The sequence below is a fragment of the Polypterus senegalus genome, chromosome 3 (genome assembly GCF_016835505.1).
Source record: "Polypterus senegalus isolate Bchr_013 chromosome 3, ASM1683550v1, whole genome shotgun sequence".
Classification (NCBI taxonomy): domain Eukaryota; kingdom Metazoa; phylum Chordata; class Cladistia; order Polypteriformes; family Polypteridae; genus Polypterus; species Polypterus senegalus.
In genome coordinates this window covers 68,731,023-68,747,715 of record NC_053156.1, presented here as the reverse complement: position 1 = coordinate 68,747,715, position 16,693 = coordinate 68,731,023, and the positions used below count along the sequence as shown (strand labels likewise).

General features: G+C 39.5%; 1 protein-coding gene across 17 annotated transcripts in view; it reads right to left on the bottom strand.

Annotated features, from left to right (window-relative positions):
- Positions 1 to 16,693, bottom strand: part of epb41l2 (erythrocyte membrane protein band 4.1 like 2) — a 336,181-nt gene that overhangs the window by 61,607 nt on the left and 257,881 nt on the right. For all 17 annotated transcript variants that reach the window (XM_039747445.1, XM_039747453.1, XM_039747452.1 and 14 more), the window contains one exon: positions 16,310 to 16,407. In XM_039747445.1, the coding sequence (XP_039603379.1) occupies positions 16,310 to 16,407 (98 nt within the window). The remainder of the gene's footprint in view (positions 1 to 16,309; positions 16,408 to 16,693) is intronic.

The following is a 16,693-nucleotide window of genomic DNA, read 5'->3' as shown; positions in this document are numbered from 1 at the left end:
GTTACCTGGGGCCCCACCCTGGAGCCAGACCCAGGGGAGGGGCTTGCTGGCAAGCGCCTGGTGGCTGAAACTTCGACCATGGGGCCTAGCCGGGCTCAGCCTGAAGGAGCAACGTGGTTCCACTCTCCTGTGGGCCCAACACCTGCAAAAGAGGGCATAGGGGTCGCGTGCAATGCGATATGGGTGGTAGCCAAAGGCGGGAACTCTGGCATTCTGACCCTCGGTTGCCGAAACTGGCTCTTGGGAAATGGAATGTTACCGCTCTGGCGGGGAAGGAACCTGAACTGAAGCGAGAGGTTGAGAGGTGCCGGCTAGATATAGCCGGGCTCACCTCTACCTCTGGGCTATGGAACCATTCCTCTTGAGAGAGGCTGCAGTTTGTTCCACTCTGGATTTTCTGTGGGTGAGAGGCGTCGGGCAGGGATGGGCTTGCTTATGGCCTCCCGGCTCTAAGCCTGCACGTTGGGGTTCTCCCCGTTGGAGGAGAGGGTTGTTTCCCTACGTCTTCAAGTTGGGGGAAGGTCTCTGCCTGTTGTTGGCGCTTATTCACCAAATGACAGTTCAGAGTACCCAGCCTTCTTGAAGTCCCTGGAAGAGGTGCTGCGAGGCGCAACTCCTGGGGACTCTATCGTCCTGCTGGGAGACTTAAACGCTCACATTGGCAACAACAGTGAAACCTGGAGAGGTGTGATTAGGAGGAATAGCCTCCCTGATCTAAACTCGAGTGGTGTTCAGTTGTTGGACTTCTGTGCTGGTCATGGATTGTCCATAACAAACAACATGTTCGAGTATAAGGGTGTCCATAAGTGCACTTGGCGCCAGGATGTCAAGGGTCGCAGCTCGATGACCGACTTTGTAATCGTGTCATCGGATGTGCGACCTTATGTCTTGGACATTTGGGTGAAGAGAGGGGCTGAGCAGTCAACTGATCACCACCTGGTGGTAAGTTGGATCAGATAGTGGGAAAGGCTGCCGGACAGACCAGGCAGACCCAAATGTATAATGAGGGTCTGCTGGGAACGTCTGGCGGAGGAACTGGTCAGAAAGATCTTTAACTGCCACCTCCGGCAGAACTTCAACCTCATTCCAAGGGAGGCGAAGGACATTGAGTCTGAATGGGCCATGTTCCGAACCTCCATTGTCGAAGCAGCAGAACAGAGCTGTGGCCGCAAGGTTGTCGGTGCCTCTCGTGGCGGAAATCCATGAACCATGTGGTGGACACCTAAGGTTCGAGAAGCTGTCAAGCTGAAGAAAGAGATGTATCGGGTCTTGTTGACCAGTGGGACTCCAGAGGCAGCTGAGGGGTACCGGCGGGGCAAGTGTGTGGCGACATCGGCTGTTGCAGAGACAAAAACACAGGAATGGGAGGAGTTTGGGGAAGCCATGGAAAACGACTTTCAGTCGGCACTGAGAAGGTTCTGGCAAACCGTCAGGCACATCAGGAGGGGAAAGCGGTGCTCCACCAACACTGTGTACAATGGAGATGGGGTCCTGCTGACTTTAACTGAAGATGTTATTGACCAGTGGAAGGAATACTTTGAGGATCTTCTCAATCCCACCAGCATGTCTTCCTTAGAGGAAGCAAAGGTTGAGGACTCCGGGGGAACATGGAACATCATAACAGGTGCCGAGGTCGCCAAAAAAGCTAAAAAGCTCAGAGGTGGCAGGGCCCCTGGAGTGGACGAGGTTCACCCTGGGTTCCTCAAGGCTCTGGAAGTTGTGGGGCTGTCCTGGTTGACACGTCTCTGTAACATCGCATGGACATCAGGGACAGTGCCTCTGCATTGGCAAACCGGGGTGGTGGTTGTCCCCCTTTTTAAGAAGGGTGACCAGAGGATGTGCTCCAACTATTGGGGGATCACACTCCTCAGCCTCCCAGGTAAGGTTTATTCAGGGGTGCTGGAGAAGTGAGTTCAGTCAATGGTCGAATCTCAGATTAAGGAGGAACAATGCGGATTCCGTCCCAGCCGTGGAACACTGGACCAGCTCTACAACCTGGCCAGAATCCTGGAGGGGGCATGGGAGTTTGCCCAACCAGTCCACATGTGTTTTGTGGATTTGGAGAAGGCATTCGATCGTGTCCCTTGAAGCATTCTGTGGGGTAGAGTACAGGGGTACAAGGCTCGATATTATGAGCCATTCAGTCCCTGTAAAGGAGGAGCAGGAACTTGGTCCGCATTGACGGTAATACAGTGGTGGTTGAAAGTTTGTAAACCCTTCAGAACTTTCTATATTTCTGCATAAATATGACCTAAAACATCAGCAGATTTTCACTCAAGTCCTAAAAGTAAATAAAGAGAAACCAGTTAAACAAATGAGACAAAAATATTATACTTGGTCATTTATTTATTGAGGAAAATGATCGAATATTACATATTTGTGAGTGGCAAAAGTATATGAACCTCTAGGATTAGCAGTTAGTTTGAAGGTGAAAATAGAGTCAGGTGTTTTCAATCAATGGGATGACAGTCAGGTGTGAGTGGCACCCTGTGTTATTTAAAGAACAAGGATCTATCAAAGTCTGCTCTTCACAACATGTGTATCATGGCATGAACAAAGGAGATTTCTGAGGACCTGGGAAAAAGAGTTGTTGATGCTCATCGGGCTGGAAAAGATTACAAAACCATCTCTAAAGAGTCTGGATCACACCAATCCACAGTCAGACAGATTGTGTACAAATGTTCATGAGTCCACCATCAGGAGAACACTAAACAATGGTGTGCATTGCAGGGTTGCAAGAAGAAAGCCACTGCTCTCCAAAAAAAAATTGCAGGTGTGCAGGAATGATCAAAAGCTACCGGAAACATTTAGCTGCAGTTATTGTTGCAAAGGGGGGTCACACCAGATACTGAAAGCAAAGGTTCACATACTTTTGCCAGTCACAAATATGTAATATTCCATCATTTTCCTTAATAAATAAGTGACCAAGTACAGTATAATATTTTTGTCTCATTTGTTTAACTGGTTTCTCTTTATTTACTTTTATGACTTGTGAAAGTGAAAATCTGATGATGTTTTAGGTCATATTTATGCAGAAATATAGAAAATTCTAAAGGGTTCACAAACTTTCAAGCACAACTGTACCAGTCAATCTATGTTCCTACCCTCTCCTATGGCCACGAGCTTTGGGTAGTGAGCGATAGAGCAAGATTGCGGATACAAGAGGCCGAAATGAGTTTTCTCCGCAGGGTTATTGGACTCTTCCTTAGAGATAGGGCGAGGAGTCCAGTTATCTGGGAGAGACTGCTCCTCCCATTGAGAGGAGTCAGTTGAGGTGGTTTGGGCATCTGGTTAGGATGACTCCTGGACGCCTCCCTGGGGGGGCGTTCCAGGCATGACCCACTAGGAGAAGGCTATGGGGCAGACTCAGGACATGCTGGAGGGATTATATCTTCCGGCTGGCCTTGGAACGCCTCGGGGTCCTCCCAGAGGAGCTGGAGGAGGTGTCTGGGCTTCCCTGCTTAGGCTGCTGCCCCTACGACCCGACCTCAGATAAGCGGTGGATAATGGATGGATGGATGGCCTCACATTCACCTCAAGCACAGATTGATATGATGCAAAATTCGTAGTTGACTATGTGATTGTGAGCTGCCCAGACCCAGAGGCAGCAAAGCAACCCTAAATCATAACATTTCCACAACCGTGCTTGACAGTTGGTATGAGGTTCTTCTCTTGAAATGCTGTTTTCTGTTTGCACCAAACATATCTATGGTTACTGTGCCCAAACAACTATATCTTTGATTGATCTGTCCAGACTACATTATTAAAAAAGGCCTGGTACCTCAAGTACAAAACAGTGCATACGCACAAAAATGTTGCGTATGAAAGTTTCCACGCTCAAATCACGATGTATAAAACCTAAACTTGGCGTAAAGTCACACACATTTTCACGGTAGCTCCAACCCTGGCGTACGCAAGTTCTCCGCTCGGTTTTGCAAACTAGCGGCACCCAGTGTCAAAGCGATGCTACTGTTCCTGTGAGGTTACCCTTTCTTTTTTAGATCCACATCCCTGACGCGGCTTTATCATATACACTGAAACTAACTGCATATTGTTTATTAGTTTAAGGCAACTAATTGTAATTAACCTGTAACAATATAATGGTCCAGGGAATAGCCAAAGTATTCTAAATACCATAGCTGCTTTAGCATTTTTAGGGCCGATTTATACTTCACGCTCAGAACGCATACGCGCCTGCATCATGGCTGCTACGTGTTCTCAGCGTTCATTTCACGCGTCCTCTGAGCAGGTCCTCAGAAATTAACGTGACGCGTGCGCGAGTTGCAGTACCAGCAAGAAGTCGGGGGGTGCAGTGTGCTAAAAGTCGGAACGTGACGTCAGTGTCTCTGTTTACTATCTACATGTGACAGAAAGCCTCTATGCAGATCCTACAGGATGCATGCTTTGATGTGGTGAAGCAAAATGCTGACATACAGATGCATTCATGGTACTTTTATATTCAAGCGTTGCATATTCCTGAACGTAATGACACAATACATTTTAAAAGTCTCACATACCATCTTTTGTGCCGTCTTTTTTATTTTTGCAACTTAACAACAGCAACATAATGTATAGCGTTATATTTGAGCCACTGAGAAAAAAATAAAGGACACGTTGAAAACGTGTATTTTGTGATTAAAGTGGAAATTTCGGCTTTAATCTCGAAATGTCCACTTTAACCTCGTAGTTTACTTTATCATTAAAGCAGACCATCGTAAACGTCATCCCAGTTTTTAATCGCTACAAGCTTCTTGGACCTGACAGCAGCAGAAAGCAGCAATAGATCGCCACACAGAACAAATTAAATGTATGATATTCCAACTCTCTGCACATTTAGAATCTTTAGATTTATACTTGATATCACTTTCATGATGAAATGCATTAAAGTGTGTATGTTTAATTTTACATATAATTTCGTTTAAATAATGAATACTGTTAATAATTACACACATGGAGGAATAATGACACACACGGGGGTGTCACGGTGGTGGAGCGATAGCACTGCTGTCTCGCAGGGAGTTTAGTTGCTGGTATTTCCTGCTTGTATTCCACACTGTGCTCTAGTTTCTTTCCAAAGATATGCAGATTTGGGGATTTGGTGCCGCTAAAATGATGCTAGTGTATGTGTGTGCTTGTATTCACCTTGTGATGAGCTGAGGCCTCGTCAAGGGACTGTTTCTCACTCGTGCCCAATGCTTGCTGGAATGGACACATCCCTGGATTGATGGATTTAATCAATAAACATACTTTTCAGAGATATTGTGGTAAGGTGCCATCGGAATTTAATAGGTGTTCTAGGCAATTCACAACACAGAGAAGCCGGACATGTTCTCACCATGTTCTCACCGTGATAATATCTCGCACTGCCACCTGGTGGATTCCTCCAGAACACCAGAACACATACGCAAGTATGAACACTACAACGCTTGCGTAGCAGGAATGTCCGCTACAGCATGCGTCGCGTGAAGTATAACTCCGGCCTTACTCTCACTGCACCTTCTTTTTCTTCTTTCAGCTGCTCCCGTTAGGGATTGCCACAGCGGATCATCTTTTTCCATATTACTCTCACTGCACCACTCAGAGTATTTATATCACTGTATCTGAGTGGGGAATCACAGCTCAGCAGCTGATTGGAAAGAGAACTATCGGGATACAGCATCAAGCACACGCTGCCTATTGAACTGCTCTCATACGGCAAACGCTTCAGAGCCTTTCCTGTACAGACCTCGCAGTTCAGAAACAGTTTCATCCCAAGAACTATAAACGCACTCAATCAGTCCATCAAGTGCTGATTGTAAACTGTTTGCAATCACCTCACTGTAAACTACAGTTATAATATTGCACAACCTGAGTCACTTTATAAAGAGCATATTTACATATGATGACAATATCATTTTTAAGATGAAATGCAGCAAAATATGTTTATTATATTATACAGATAAAACTTTAACTTCATTTAAATAATCTATATTGTTAATAATTAAACTTGTGAGGACACACTGCCACAGTGCTAGGAAGGAGCTAGCGCTCCATTCACGGATTGTTCCTGCCTCACGCTGCATTCTTCTAAACATGTACTATGAAGATGTTCCTTAAAAGTTTGAAGAATCGGCGTTCTAAGCTTACAGATGGCTTAACGTTTATTACAGAGCTGATTGTGTAGTGATTGGGTATTTGGAGAAAGAAAAGGAAGGACAGGAATTGGAGGTTAGTACGTTTGAAAGAGACAGTACTGCTGCAATAAATTATTTTATCAAAGATTGTGCATGGCAAAGCAAGCATCTTGCACAAGGCAGGAACAATCACTGTGCCACTGTATTCCCATGTTTAATAACATGCTTTAACTCCTATCATCATGAAAATTATATCACGTATACATCTTAGTATTTTAACTATTCACAGAGCTGTAAAATTACGAATGTAATGGATTCTGTGTCTGTCGGAGGAAGAGAAAGCCCGGAAGCACATAGTGATTCAGACACACAGAGCACATAGAGGATCAAATACAAAACAAAGCATTTAACATGCTACTTTAGTTACGATGGGATTTGAGAAACTAGTAAATTAAACGAGTTTAAGATGAAGTTTATGATGTTCTACTTTAATGACAAAATAAACTATGTGATTAAAGTGGAAATTTCGAGATTAAAGTTGACATTTCGTGCTTTTCTCCCACTGTGTGTATATTTTTTTTCTCTGTACCCTAATAAGCTTTCATATGACACTCAGACTTTGATATCTGACAACTTCTTGTTTATTTCGAGCACTGTGTGACTTTGTGAACTTGAGCTTTCGAGTTTCCCCAACACTCTATGTCACTTGATCAACTTCCTTTTGTTATTTATACCACTTTTTAAACCAACAAATAGTACGTTTTTCCTTGCCTCCAGTTGGTATTCACTGAAATTCTTCTATTTTCCCCTGTGCTTTTGCCATTATCTTTTCACAGAAGGCTGAGCTTAAGGGCTATTTATATTGATTTGCAAATTCAAAGAGGCGTAATTCTGGGAGGAGTTGGGGCGGGATATCAGGCACGTGCACGTATGCTACTTTTCACGTTGATGGGGATTTATGTAGCGGAAGAACATAGAAGTTGCCATTTGCACATATTTATGCATCTGGATTTTTTTGAGCGTATGAACATTTCTGCTTCTGTGCTTACACCACGTTATAGTGTGAATTATATGCATGGCGTTATGCATGAGGCCCCTTGTCTTTACCTATATGTTCAATGGCAAACTGCACTCTTACTCTTGTATTCTTTTTGAACAGGAAAGGCTTTTTTTCTGGCACACATCATATTCAGGTCGTTTTTGTGCAGTCTTTTTATGGATGTAGATGCATGCACTTTGACACCAATGTTTGCAACAGTTACTTGCAGATGTTGCAATGAAACTGTAAGACTTCTTGGAGACTTCTTTAAATATCAAATGGCCAGCTCTTGGGTTGAATTTGCTGTGCCAGCCAGTCCACGACAAATAAACAGTTGTCTGAAATCTATGCCACTTGTAGATGATTTTCCTTACAGTTAATCTTTTAATTCCTTTGCCATGCTGATAGGCATTCACAGCCTTTTTTTACTGAGGGCCTTAGAGAGCTCTTTTGGTTTTGACATGATGATACCACACAATAGCAAAGTAAACACCAGACCCTAGACATCTGTGATTTAAATATAACATGGTCCACCGGAATAATCCTTAAGGAGGTCTTTGAATTGGCACCTAATCTGCAGTATCTGATTCTAATTTGATGTGGTGATAAACATAGGGATGTTTTCATTTTTTACATATGGAGAATTTACATAGCTGCTAATTTACATCATAAGAGTGAATTTCATGTGCTATTTGTTCAGGTACTGTCTATCACATTTATCTGTAGGCACTGTCTGCATAAAGATCTAAAATTGCCTGTTAAAATATTTTGAAAAAGTCAGCAATTACTATGGGGTGTATTTACTTTTTCACACATCCATAATACTTTAATCAATATTATCTGTGCTAGTTGTGCTTCCTATAATTTTATATCCTGTATATTTTTTCTGTATCTTTGAAAGTAATACCTTGATTGGCCCCACTCTGTTTACTGGTGCAGATGTATATGTCAGCATACAGCAACCCATCTCCTTTGTATTATATTTGCTACCCACTTAACAGCCTACACTGCCAAATGCAGAATGTAATATTTAGCTGATCAGTGCACAATGGGTGCTCCACATACATTCCTGAGCAAACAAACTTCCCACTAATTTAGGCAAAATGTTAGAGCCAGACATAATGATTTAGAAACAGCTTCTGATAAAGTAGCAATGCATACAATTAATACATTGTATAATGTAACTGTAAGAATGTAAACTATAAAACAATTATTGCCAATTGGATCTGCAAAAATGTCTTGTAATGGAATTATAATTACACATAACTAAAATGCCTGGCAGTGGTTCAGTTTAAATTGCCACATTGTTTCAACATGGAGAGGACTGTCATATAAACTTGTAAATGCTTATTTCATTTGTAATAACAAACACCATAGCACATTTAAGGCTCCAACATTTCATCTGGTACCTGCTGTTGGAGGCTGAAGTTGTAAATCATACAAATATTTGTAATTTCACAAAAGTGAACTGAAGAAATATAACAATGGCCATCATTCTTTTTGGGAACAGTTTAAAGAGTGTATAAGAAATTATGTATTGTTCTTGTTCAGCTATTGTGATGATGGGCCTTAGACTTGAAAAATCAAATCACATACAGTGTATGGCTTGTTTTTCTTATGGGCACCGCTGTTTTGTGCTAATTTTGCATGGTACTAGCAACATTGTTTGTGCATATGACATCTATTGCCAGTTTTGTGATTGGTTATCACTGTGTCATGTGACTGTGATCACACACACCACATTTAACACTAGAATCCCTGAAGCCTACGAAAAAACTTGTAATCCCGGCCCACCTTAAACTCCTTCGCACCTCTAAATCAAGTCTACTTGTGACTTTATGCTGTAGAAAGATAAGTAAATAAATCATGGTAAACAGGGAAATAACATTCGATGTGGCTTTTATATAAGTAATGTATACATTTTTCTTATATAAAGACCTTAACAAAATATAATCACAAACAGAACTTTGCACAATACCCTGGTGAGCTCGGGATGCCTTGCTCATTCTCATCTGAGTTCACCTATGTTATAGCACGTCTTTATTTGAAAACAGCAGTGTCAGATCGACTGACTGAATAAAACTGAATAAAAAAATCAAAAAAACACTAATCTTTACGAGTACCATACATTTACACCGGCTGTTACAGACTCAAGTCAAATATATGATTTTATTGTATAATAGCAACAAGAGCAGCTGTTTTCTCAAAATGTTAATTCTGGGAAGCAACCAGGATCAAACCTGCAATCTCTTGATTACGAGTCAGGAGTTCTTACCACTTTACCACAAAAGCAGTCGCACCAGTGTCGTACCTTACCCCAGTTACTTTTACTTTGGATATATTCTTGAATAAAAGTGCACTTGTTTTGTTATACGTGTATCTTTTGTGAAAGTGTATATTTGATATTTGGACTTCAGTCTTCACACATTATACACTTCATGTCTAAAATTTTGTCAATTATTACTAAAATATGAGAAATGTTTCATTTTTAGTTATGTGTTCAACATTTCTTGCATTTCTCACATTTCCTGTCATCCTACACTTACATAGATCGTTGTAGACATGGAACACACATGAAGTGCAAGTGTTTCAAATAATGATATACTGTATTATTTACCCTTTACAGCTCCAGGCACCTCACACCAAATTAAACAAGGCTTGAGCTGGGAGAGCTTTTTACCTGAGTTGAGCTCTGTTGGTAGAGGGGATGGGACAGCAGTCTGCTTGCTGCTTGTGCTGATCCCCACGTTTACAAAACAAAAGACGCTGATGGAGAGGTATGAACAACACAAAAATCAGTTTATAATTATAAAACTGACTGGAGTGAAGTTGTTTGGAGTCTGTGGTCCCAATAGTCATTAGTTCGCTCATTTTATATCTCAGTTTTGTTTGCCTGCCATTCAAGGAGAAAAGAATCAATTCAGAGGACCAAGTCTTAAAAAACATGTCAATTAAAATGAAGGTAAAAATAAGTCAATTAGCATTAGAAATCAGTCACTGATGAAAAAAGTGGAAAGAAGGAAAACCAACAGCTACTGTAGCCATCCAGGATCGAAATTGTACATCCCTGCTCTAGAACCATAGTGGTCACAGATTCATCCACAATAAAAAAAAATTGAAATGGACAGGAATAAGCAAAGCACAGAACTTAGAAAGCTTTTCAATCCTGTGTACTGTACAGTAGTGGTTGTCTTTTTTGATTTTCTACATACTTATTCTATGTGGAACACAATGTTAAAAAAATTAATAACCTGTTGCTGTCAGCATGGTTTCTATTATTTTGCTTACAATCAATACAGGGAATTACAGTACAATTGAACAATGCTTTTGAATGTGATTTCCTTATATACTGTATAAAGAGTAAAAGACATATATACATATCTCAATGGAAAATACATCAGCAAAGGGCTATAATCTAGTTTTATCTCCAGAATTAAAATATGAATAGCTTTAGAAAGTTTTAACTCATTGAAATTTATAATATAACACAGTCATATGAAAAAGTTTGGGAACCCCTCTCACCCTGCATAATAATTTACTTTCAACAAAAAAAAATAACAGTGGTATGTCTTTCATTTCCTAGGAACATCTGAGTACTGGGGTGTTTTCCGAACAAAGATTTTTACTGAAGCAGTATTTAGTTGTATGAAATTAAATCAAATGTCAAAAACTGGCAGTGCAAAAATGTGCGTACCCTTGTAATTTTGCTGATTTGAATGCATGTAACTGCTTAATACTGATTACTTGCAATATCAAATTGGTTGGATTAGCTCGTTAAGCCTTGAACTTCATAGACAGGTGTGTCCTATCATGAAAAAAGGTATTTAAGGCGGTCAATTGCAAGTTGTGCTTCCCTTTGACTCTCCTCTGAAGAGTGACAGCATGGGATCCTCAAAGCAACTCTCAAAAGATCTGAAAACAAAGACTGTTCAGTATCATGATTTAGGGAAAGGCTACAAAAAGCTATCTCAGAGGTTGAAACTGTCAGATTCAACTGTAAGGGATGTAATCAGGAAATGGAAGGCCACAGGCACAGTTGCTGTTAAACCCAGGTCTGGCAGGCCAAGAAAAATACAGAAAGGGCATATGCGCAGGATTGTGAGAATGGTTACAGACAACCCACAGATCACCTCCAACGACCTGCAAGAACATCTTGCTGCAGATGGTGTATCTGTACATCGTTCTACAATTCAGTGCAATTTGCACAAAGAACATCTATATGGCAGAGTGATGAGAAAGAAGCCCTTTCTGCACTCACGCCACAAACATAGTCACTTGTTGTATGCAAATGCTCATTTAGACAAGCCAAATTCATTTTGGAACAAAGTGCTTTGGACTGATGAGACAAAAATTGAGTTATTTGGTCATAACAAAAAGCGCTTTGCATGGTGGAAGAAGAATACCGCATTCCAAGAAAAACACCTGCTACCTACTGTCAAATTTGGTGGCAGTTCCATCATGTTGTGGGGATGTGTGGCTAGTTCAGGGACTGGGGTGCTTGTTAAAGTTGAGGGTCGGATGAATTCAACTCAATATCAACAAATTCTTCAGGATAATGTTCAAGCATCAGTCACAAAGTTGAAGTTACGCAGGAGTTGGATATTCCAACAAGTCAATGTCCCAAAACACAGTTTGAAATCTAAAAAGGCATTCATGCAGAGGGAGAAGTACAATGTTCTGGATGATTTGAAGCAAGCTGTCCATGCTCGGCAGCCATCAAATTTAACTGAACTGGAGAGATTTTGTATGGAAGAATGGTCAAAAATACCTCCATCTAGAATCAAGACACTCATCAAAGGCTACAGGAGTCGTCTAGAGGATGTTATATTTGCAAAAGGAGGCTCAGCTAAGTATTGATGTAATATCTCTGTTGGGGTGCCCAAATTTATGCACCTGTCTAATTTTGTTATGATGCATATTGCATATTTTCTGTTAATCCAATAAACTTAATGTCACTGTTGAAATACTACTGTTTCTATAAGGCATGTCATATATTAAAAGGATGTTGCTACTTTGAAAGCTCAGCCAATGATAAACAAAAATTCAAAGAATTAAGAGGGGTTCCCAAACTTTTTCACATGACTGTATGTTTCTTCAACACCAACACATTTACCTCTGCTGAAACCTATTACCTTTGGACAAAATTCACAAAGTTGTGTGTAAAACAGGTAAATAGTGATTATTTAAGCTTATTTTTATTACAATATTTACTGTGTTTCATTGCAAAAAAGGAAAATATGCTTTAGTAGACCCGTTGAAATACTTTTAAAAATAAACACAAATCAGATTACTCCTTCTCCCAAAGCTTCCGTTATGACTTTCTACTGACGTATTATATATGACAAACACTATCAATATTCCATATGGTTAATTATGCAGGGCATCATAACAGGCTAGACATTGCAGTTACATCATGCACATACAGTAATGCTGAATTTGCTCAATACAATTCATGATGATACCCTTTTCCATTCAAAGAATCTCTACTACATGTTATTAAACACATGTTATTAAACACAATTGCAAAAGTTTACAGACAGAGCCTTTCACAGGGTTTTCTCATAATCTAACACTGATATCTTTCTATTAACATGTAACTTCTTGTCCTCAGCCTACTTTACACAGCACAGCCACCTTCTAGGCTATAACAGGAGATACTTTGTCACTAGCAAATATGTCAACAACAATACAATTATGCCTGGCTCATGTGGAAAATTCAGTAATAAACAAAAGGCCTCCTGATGTTGCAAAAATTCTTATTTACTTGATTTCTTACTAAAAGTGTCCAGTCATGTATGCAGGTGAAACAGCAAGACAAGTTGCAGAATATTTTAAGGAGTATAAAATCAAATACCATGTTGCGCCAACTGCAGAACATTTCACATCCCTTCATCATAGCTGTGCTGATCTCTCTAGTTGTGTTCTTTAACAATGTTTCATAAATGACTAAATAAAAAAACAGAAGCTAAGGGCTCAGAAGAAATGGGAAGAGGAAGAGCAAAAGCATATCAAAACTGATCAAGCTAATGATCACCAGTGTTTAGAGACTACTCCGTGAACACTCAATTAATGTACCAGAAATTACCCAAACACAGATAATCAGAACAAGTGACAGAATGAATTACCGAAGAAGAATGTCTCAAAACAAGACACATCATCTCAAGAATATATATTTTTAATATGCTGCTTACCCCATGCAGTTTGCAGTGATGGCCAAGAAGATTCTTTGTTCTCATGTTTTCTTGCAGAATGGAGAGAAAACATGTACGATATAATAGAAGCTAATAGCTACCAATGCTGTACAAATTAAAGCCAGCATTGATCATTGTTGTCTTCAGTTATACATTTTTTCTCTCCATTCTACATGAAAAAATGAGATTAAAAGGTTTTTACTGCCACTATACATTGGGTAAGTAAAATATAAAAATATAAAATATATAAAAATATTAAAAAAAAAACATTTCTGGGTGAAGTTTTCCTTTAAGACAGACTTGGCACTAAACATTCCTACAATGTATACAGCTTCAGTCTTCCTGATGATGGTAAAGATAGATTTAACTGTCAAAAGGCTTTTTTTAATTAAGATTTGGTCAAAATAAAAATATGATAGCCATTATGTCGGATTACGCAAACCCTTGTCTACAGTTAAGAGCAAGTGATAATGTGACAAATAAGTATACAAACATTAGCAACATAAACTTCGGTATTTTTTATATACAAAGTATAAGATCCAAGATTTCACAGTCATCATAGAAATGTAGACCTGCACTGTCAAACCTAATGTCCTCTTGAACTCATTGCCTTAGTAATTTTAACACAATAAGAAAACAAGAAATTATAACTTTAATTTTTAAAATGAAAAGCACTACCTATCTGTTAGATGGACAACTAGTAAAATGTTCAATCACTTATTTCTAACACTATTAATTATTCAAAAAAAATAAGAGCAAGGCCTAAATATGCTTTTTAATGGTAGACATTTCAAATTTACCTTTCCTTTAGAAATCTTTGAAAAATCATTTGCTGCACAGGATCAGTTTCACCTTACTAATTTCAATTTACTTAAGAAGTTTCAGCCTTAATTAATTCGGTAATGAGTTAAAAGATCTGGATGAAGGCTAAATACTTGTTTTTGAAAATGGAACAAACAGAAGGTTGTGTCACCTTATAATTTATAGCACATACTGTATGTCACCAACTTGAAAATATGCATTGTCTTTCATAGCTCATATTTTAATCTGCTATTCTATTGCTTAAAATCTGGTCTAAAGATTGTTTTTTTCCTCATGGAAATACTCCACCCTAAAATGATTTTTTAATCTGTTAATTCTTACTCTGTGTTTTTTGTGGTTATGGCCAAGAAAAATCGATAACCTCATAGTTTTAAGGAAAAGGAAGATAACAAAATTACTGAAACAATGTAGACCAATGCTGAATAACAGCAAACAATACAAAAAAATCTATACAAAAATCTCAAATGAATTAAACATCCATCCATCCATCATCCCATCCGCTACATCCTAACTACAGGGTCACGGGGGTCTGCTGGAGCCAATCCTAGCCAACACAGGGCACAAGGCAGAAAACAAACCCCGGGCAGGGTGCCAGCCCACCGCAGGGCACACACACCCCCACCCACACACCAAGCACACACTAGGGACAATTTAGAATTGCCAATGCACCTAACCTGCATGTCTTTGGACTGTGGGAGGAAACCGGGGTACCCGGAGGAAACCCACGCAGACACGGGGAGAACATGCAAACTCCACGCAGGGTGGACCTGGGAAGTGAACCCGGGTCTTCTAACTGCGAGGCAGCAGCACTACCCATTACCCACTGCGCCGCCCCCTTAATTAAACAGAAATGTACAATTTGGTGTTAGGCCAAAAAGTGCTGTTAGAGGATTAGGGATCACTGCGTGTCCAAGTTAAAACCCTTACAATAGTGTGTTCAGCTCAGTTCCTGAAGTGCCCCAGTGACTGCAGGTTTTCATTCCAGCCAATATTTGAATTAATTACCAATGCTAGCTTGCTCCTTTCTGTCAAAAAATGCCTACAGTGAAGATTTTATTTCTTCATGAAATTGTCATATTTGCTAAGACCTTAGAAGCATAAGAGTTTCTTCAGTTCCTATAGGCAGACCTAGAACATACTGTGTCAATATGCTTCTCAGCTTGCTAGTGAGTGCCTAGATATTCACTAAGAAGATATGGAGAATCTGGATTGGAAAGACTGGCTTAACTTGCTCAAGCTGTTACCATATTAACAATCTCACAAAGAAATAGGCGGAAAGGTGAGTGAAATGCAGGACTAAAAGATGCAAGTCCCCACCTACTTTATAATATATTTTGTTGGTTTTACAAGAAAAGTGAAATATGCAGTGTTAAGTAGGAGGTGAATTGAAATTATGTGAGCCATCTAATTAAGTGAAAGTTTTTTTTTTTTTTTTTAAATAGTGTTGTACCTTAATAGCTACTTGTCTTGTTTTTTTGCTACTTTGTAGTTTTTTTTTTTGGTTATTTTTATATGTTTCTTAGAAGACTGTGGTGCTCTAGGACATGATCTGTGAGTAATGGGTATGGCTAAAAAGTCAGAAGCTGGGAGAATTTTGTCCTTTTGTTAGAGACCATGATCACAGACTAAGGTAAAGGCATCCTATGGAGGTTCTGAAAATTGGTAAAAAGATGAAAGGTGAGGTGCTCTATGATAAAACATTTAAATTTTAAGAGTGTTGTACAGTGATCCATAAAAGTGAATATGGTCAGAGTTCTGGCTGGTCCTGAATGCCTGGAAGACAGAGGGATGGCTTGCTGATTCGAGGTAACTGGTTGCTTAGGTTAAAGACATGAAGCACTGTCTTATATGGGAAGCATCTACATACTAGAGTTACTGAAAAGATTTACTGTTGTATACTGTCCTGTTTTTTTTCTTTCTGTACTATGTACTCTATTGTACACAGAGTCAAATATACTGAACTGTTGGCTAAACATGACAATTGGTTGTTTTCATAGCAAGTATGAGTATGTTTATGATGTTCAGACTGTCAGTTGAAGTAATACAAATTACCATTTGTGAACAAGATCATCAAGTTAACATACAGTATATAAACAGACTTTATTGCAAAAATGTATGAGGTAAGAAGCATTTTAAAAAATTACCTAAAGAAAGTATGATGTTCCACACAGACCTTCCATAATCTTTTGGCAGACCGATGGTTTGGAAGTTTAAACCCTATGGTGCTTTCAAATTGCTCAGTCTAGAACAAATTAAAATAACAAATTACATTTTTACACTGCACTACAAAATAAGGCAAGAACAGGATGTATTCCAAAAAATACAAATAAAAGAATAACAAGGAACAGCACATGCTCATTTTGTAAAGCTGATGGGGACCACCTTGAATAATTTTTGTGCATCCAACAAAAGAACCTTTTTGGAAGGGTTGTGGAACTGATTATCATATAACAAACTGACATTTACAACAAATTTCCACTCAAGAAGAACAGACAGGCAGACATAGATAGATAGATAGATAGATAGAT